At 38.9% G+C, this 1,386-nt stretch overlaps 1 protein-coding gene across 1 annotated transcript in view; it reads left to right on the top strand.

Annotated features, from left to right (window-relative positions):
• EMH_0071760 (uncharacterized protein) overlaps positions 1-1,386 on the top strand; it is a gene marked incomplete at both ends in the record, with an annotated part of 3,165 nt that overhangs the window by 1,465 nt on the left and 314 nt on the right. Inside the window, one exon of the mRNA XM_013499138.1 lies at positions 2-1,279. Within this exon, the coding sequence (XP_013354592.1) occupies positions 2-1,279 (1,278 nt within the window). The remainder of the gene's footprint in view (position 1; positions 1,280-1,386) is intronic.

Below are 1,386 nucleotides of genomic sequence, written 5' to 3'. Positions count from 1 at the left end.
GCGTTCTTTGGTTTGTGAGTGCGCGGAGGAAGAATCTATGACTCTCCCTGCTGCTGCTGCTGCTGCTGCTTCTCCTGCTGCTGCTGTTTCTGCTGCTCCTGCTGCTGCTACTGCTGCTGCTGCTTCTGGTGCTGCTGCGTCTGGTGCTGCTGCTGCTTCTGTTGCTGCTGCTGCTGCTCTGTTTCATCCCCGCGATATTTTGTTTGGGATGCCAGCAGCAATTCCTGTTGATTGTGCTGCTGCTGCTCCTGCTGCTGCTGCTGCTGCTGCTGCTGCTTCTCTTTTTAATGCTGCTGATAACCTGCGGATACACCCCAGCTGCTTTCAGTTGCTGCTGCAACCCAGCAGCAAACAGCTGCTGCTGCTGCAGCAGCTAGTTGCTACCGGGCTCACACTCCTAGAGGAACTGCAGCAGCAGGAGCAGCAACAGCAGCAGCAACAGCAGCAGCAGCAGGAGCAGCAGCAGCTGCAGCAACAACAGCAGCAAAAGCTGCAGCAGCAGCTGCAGCAACAACAGCAGCAACAGCTGCAGCAGCTGCTGCAGCAACAGCAGCAAGGGGAAAACGCAGAAAGAGAAAAACAAAACGAAGAAAAAGAAGAAGAGAAAGAAAAACAACAAAAACAAAAAACACAAAGCGAAGAGAACGAAGAAGAAAAACAAAAAGAAGATAAAGAAAAAGAAAAAGAAAAAGAAGAAATGGAAAAAGAAGAAAAAGAAAAAGAAAGAGAAAAAGAAATAGAGGAAGAAGAAAAGGAAAAGGAAAAAGAAAAAAACGATCAAAAAGAAAAGGAAGAAGAAGGAGAAAAAGAAAAAGAAAAAGAAAAACAAGAACAACAACAACAACAAGAACAAAACGGAAAAGAAGAAGAAGAAAAAGAAAAAGAAAAAGGAGAAGAAAAAGAAAAAGAAAAAGAAAAAGAAAAAAAAGAAAAAAAACAAAAAAAAGAAAAAGAAGAAAAAGAAGAATTAGTGTGTGACCGTTTGGTGGTGAGGGGAGATATCGAGGAAAGCCAATCGGGGTGTATAGGCAGCTTTTTGTTTTTACTAAAACAAAAAAAAGAAGAAAAAGAAAAAGAAGAAAACGAAGAAAAAGAAGAAAGAGAAAGAGAAAAAGAAAAAGAAAAAGAAGAAAAAGAAAAAGAAAAAGAAAAAGAAGAAAAAGAAAAAGAAGAAAAAGAAAAAGAAAAAGAAGAAAAAGAAAAAGAAAAAAAAGCAAAAGAAAAAGAAAAAAACGAAAAAAAACAAAAAAAGCAAAAAGAAGAAAAAGAAGAAGTTAATGTTTTTTCTTCTTTTTCAATCGACGGCAGAAAAATTTTTTTTATTTTAAAAAAAAATAAATTTATTTGTGGAGGGGCAACAACAATACCAGCAGCTGTAGGTGTTCT

This window comes from Eimeria mitis, genomic scaffold (assembly GCF_000499745.2).
Source record: "Eimeria mitis Houghton genomic scaffold, Emh_scaff4028, whole genome shotgun sequence".
In the NCBI taxonomy this organism is placed as follows: Eukaryota; Apicomplexa; class Conoidasida; order Eucoccidiorida; family Eimeriidae; genus Eimeria; species Eimeria mitis.
Note: the sequence above shows the minus strand (reverse complement) of the source record. Positions and strands in the feature narration are given on the sequence as shown.